This window comes from Setaria viridis, chromosome 3, assembly GCF_005286985.2.
Source record: "Setaria viridis chromosome 3, Setaria_viridis_v4.0, whole genome shotgun sequence".
Lineage (NCBI taxonomy): Eukaryota > Viridiplantae > Streptophyta > Magnoliopsida > Poales > Poaceae > Setaria > Setaria viridis.
This window is the reverse complement of record NC_048265.2, coordinates 22,449,439-22,453,687: the sequence shown is the minus strand read 5'-3', so window position 1 is coordinate 22,453,687 and position 4,249 is coordinate 22,449,439. Positions and strand designations below refer to the sequence as shown.

Below are 4,249 nucleotides of genomic sequence, written 5' to 3'. Positions count from 1 at the left end.
GAGATAGAGAGGAGGCGACGGGCAGCCTTATTAGATAAGGAAGAAAGAGAAACGGAAGGAAAGAAATGAGAGGGAGAGAAAGAGATGGGATGGAGAGAAAAATAAATGGAAAATGAAAATAAAAAAGAAAATAAAAGAAAAGAGTATTATGATTATTTCACTTATCTAGCTATTAGCTATTTTTAACTACTCGGAAGAACTGTTTTACCAAACGTTTTCTAACCTGAGAAAAAACTGCTCCATTGGAAAAGTTAGAGTCGCAGCCAAATGAGTGAGCCCCGTGGGTTTCATTTATGGGCCGTCGCTACGATTCGGCAGTGTCATTCCCCTTGGGCTGGCTCGGCCCGGCCTGCCACGCACCGACTCCACTCCTCGCCACGACTGATATATAAAGCCCCGAACCCTAGCGGCCAGCGCCTTCGTCACCAGGTCCAGGCAGCCTCTCCCCCTCGCCGTCACCTGCGCCGCCGCCTCCTTCCTACGCCCCTTCTCATCCGCTTCCTCAGGTACCGTTTCTTCTCGGCTGCTCCTCGCTTGATCTATGCTACTTCATGCTTTCGCGACTAGATTCGATGTTGTATTGTGCCGCATCCTCGTGCTAGTAGTGATTTGGTCCTCTGATAGTGATTGCGTTGTTGGTACTCGCATGTCCATTTCCCTAGGGTTTGTGGGTTATACGTGCTCGCTCGGTTCTAGGATTTGACTCTTATGGATGGATTCATTTGGATCCGGATAATTACATAGATTCTGTAGGTTGATTTGTTAGTCGTAGTTCTGGATCGAATGTTTATAGGTTAGGGTTGCTGCAGTTCCTTTATTTTGAGAGGCTTTTGCTGTGTAGTTGATTTGCTGTGTAGTTGATGTATATGTTAATAGTTGCAGCGTCTTTGTTTGATCTATTTTCCGATCTGATCTGTGGAATTGTTCTGTCACTGCTTTTCATCATTTTGTATACACTCCTAGCTTGTTAGCTGGCCTTTAAATTCTGCGCAGATGCTTGCTTGTTTGCTCTGGTTACTGTTTCTAACAACTGATTTATCTGATGCAGCGGTTTAAGCTTCACCGGCAGCCATGGGTAAGGAGAAGTCCCACATCAACATTGTGGTCATTGGCCACGTCGACTCTGGCAAGTCGACCACCACCGGCCACCTGATCTACAAGCTTGGAGGTATCGACAAGCGTGTGATCGAGAGGTTCGAGAAGGAGGCCGCTGAGATGAACAAGCGGTCCTTCAAGTACGCGTGGGTGCTTGACAAGCTCAAGGCTGAGCGTGAGAGAGGTATCACCATTGATATCGCCCTGTGGAAGTTTGAGACCACCAAGTACTACTGCACCGTCATTGATGCCCCTGGACATCGTGACTTCATCAAGAACATGATCACTGGTACCTCCCAGGCTGACTGTGCTGTCCTTATCATTGACTCCACCACTGGTGGTTTTGAGGCTGGTATCTCAAAGGATGGCCAGACCCGTGAGCATGCTCTCCTTGCTTTCACTCTCGGAGTGAAGCAGATGATCTGCTGCTGCAACAAGGTATGATCCTAGAAATCGAAGTGCCAATCATGTTTAATTGGATGACATCTTCTTGAATATGCATGTCAAGTCTTGATAGTTTGGCATTGTATAATTCCAAACTAGTGTACTTGCTGTTCCTTTTAGTAAACTGGATGCTTCATGTTTCAAGGAAATTGTGAGCATGTGAGTCATTTACTGAATTTGGCAGGCTTTCAATTTCATGCATAATGATTGCCCATCTGTTACCTATACATTTATCAATGTAGTAGTTTAGTCTTAAACGATTTGCCTCTTTTGAGTTTTGTTCTGATCTTAGCAAACACTTGTGTTGTAATATAGAATTGGAGCACATGCTGTTAATCATTTTGCTTTCTTATAAAATGCTTGCTATTGTTTGTATACTGTGGTCCTTTTACTTTTATTCTGGTGAAATCTGTTCGCTATCCTACTGTTAGTTGGATGTGCTGTTATGTGATGTCTGTCTGTTTGCTCTTGATCCATATTTGCTCCTACGTATTTGTTTGTCCATGCTATCTGCCTGTTTACATTTGCTTCTTGCTGTTGATATGCCATTGAAAAATGTTAATTATCTGGAAGCATTTTGGTTGGCATGTTAATTTTAATTGGTTTGTTCTTTGTTCTCTCGGTGAAAACTGTATCTGCTGTCCATGTTTCTTAAATAATTTTGGTATAAGTTGCTCATTTAACTGTTTGGTACTTCAAAGTTATTGGAATATTTCCAATGCGTGCAGGATGTTAGGGCAAAGTGTTGCATCATTAGTTGTATAAATATGATTGTGCTGTTACTTATGTACTGTGTAATTTAGTAATAGGATATGATGCGTTACCTTTTGAGGTCTGTATTTTTGTTCTTGCTTTATTTGTTGCATCCTGTACTAGCTAATTTTGATGTGCGTGGTATATGATGGTCTACCTATTAATGCAAGTGTGATACCTGTTAATGTTATTGATGTGATGTTCTCTTGTATATACAGTTTGCCTACTGTTCATGCGATCTCTTCCATTAAAGCTAATAATGATGTTCTCCTGCTACTCTATTTATATAGATGGACGCCACCACTCCCAAGTACTCCAAGGCCCGTTATGATGAGATTGTGAAGGAAGTCTCCTCCTACCTGAAGAAGGTGGGTTACAACCCTGACAAGATTGCCTTCGTCCCCATCTCCGGTTTTGAGGGTGACAACATGATTGAGAGGTCCACCAACCTTGACTGGTACAAGGGCCCAACCCTGCTTGAGGCTCTTGACCAGATCAACGAGCCCAAGAGGCCTTCGGACAAGCCCCTGCGTCTTCCCCTTCAGGATGTGTACAAGATCGGTGGTATTGGAACCGTCCCTGTTGGCCGTGTTGAGACCGGTATCATCAAGCCTGGTATGCTTGTCACCTTTGGTCCAACTGGCCTGACTACTGAGGTGAAGTCTGTTGAGATGCACCATGAGGCTCTCCAGGAGGCCCTTCCTGGTGACAACGTTGGCTTCAACGTGAAGAACGTTGCTGTTAAGGATCTCAAGCGTGGTTTTGTGGCCTCCAACTCCAAGGATGACCCTGCCAAGGAAGCTGCCAGCTTCACCTCCCAGGTCATCATCATGAACCACCCTGGCCAGATCGGCAATGGTTACGCCCCAGTCCTGGACTGCCACACCTCCCACATCGCTGTCAAGTTTGCTGAGCTCATTACCAAGATCGACAGACGGTCCGGTAAGGAGCTTGAGAAGGAGCCCAAGTTCCTGAAGAACGGCGATGCTGGTATGGTGAAGATGATTCCCACCAAGCCCATGGTGGTGGAGACCTTCTCTGAGTACCCTCCTCTGGGTCGCTTTGCTGTCCGTGACATGAGGCAGACGGTTGCTGTGGGAGTCATCAAGAGCGTGGAGAAGAAGGACCCGACCGGCGCCAAGGTTACCAAGGCTGCTGCCAAGAAGAAATGATGGGCCTGGTGGTTAATCCTGCATCTGCTTTTGCAATACCTAGATGCCTTGCCTCTATCACGCAAGTTTTGTCCGCCACCACTTCTGTTATCCTGTAAACTGTTGAGGTCTGCTGGCGGTGTGCCATGTGTCTGTTGTTTAGGTACCATCTTAGCTTTGTTAAAACTTGAATGCTCCAATACCATGTGTACCCTTTTGTGAGACGTTATTCGTTGGATGTATTGTTGGGAGTCTTTCTTATCTTTGTGCATTTTGTTTATTGTTTTCTACTGTTTTGCTCTTCTGATTGGATTGTGTTTTTTCAAGCCTTGCTCCAGTAGAAAATAAAGGGTATTTGTTTTTGAGTTTTAGTGTAGTCTTTGGTGTTTACTGCAAAACGTGTTTTTCCATTGCCATAATTTTTTTTAGATGACAGTATATTATCTGGAGTTGGTCAGGAGTTCAGGACTTTGTCATCCTCTGATGCTCGTATCTTTCTGGTATCTTTTGGGTGTATATAGTTGTTAGAGAATCGAAGGAATGGAAGTGAAATTGACAGAATGAAGTGAGGGAATGAATTCTCTTGTTGATTACTGTGTGTCAGTGTTTACATATATAGACCCAAGGGGCATGAAGGTGTCCCTTCTGAAGGGGTGTGTGGCCCCTTCGTGAAGTGGTCCCTTCGAGGGAGTAACTACCACATGTCTAATTACATAATTAAATATTGATGTAAACATTGTTTGTATAGCTCCTTCAAAAATCTTATGGGAAAAATGTAAAGAGTGTATATATATGTTATAGGAAAA

General features: G+C 44.2%; 1 protein-coding gene across 1 annotated transcript; it reads left to right on the top strand.

The window, feature by feature from the left end:
* The first annotated feature begins 345 nt into the window (after positions 1-345).
* On the top strand, positions 346-3,704 carry LOC117849607 (elongation factor 1-alpha). The gene is made up of 3 exons (XM_034731216.2): positions 346-506; positions 1,049-1,533; positions 2,583-3,704. The coding sequence occupies exons 2-3, from the start codon at positions 1,072-1,074 to the stop codon at positions 3,462-3,464; spliced, it is 1,344 nt and encodes a 447-aa protein (XP_034587107.1). The 5' UTR covers positions 346-506; positions 1,049-1,071; the 3' UTR covers positions 3,465-3,704.
* Positions 3,705-4,249: the final 545 nt, after the last annotated feature.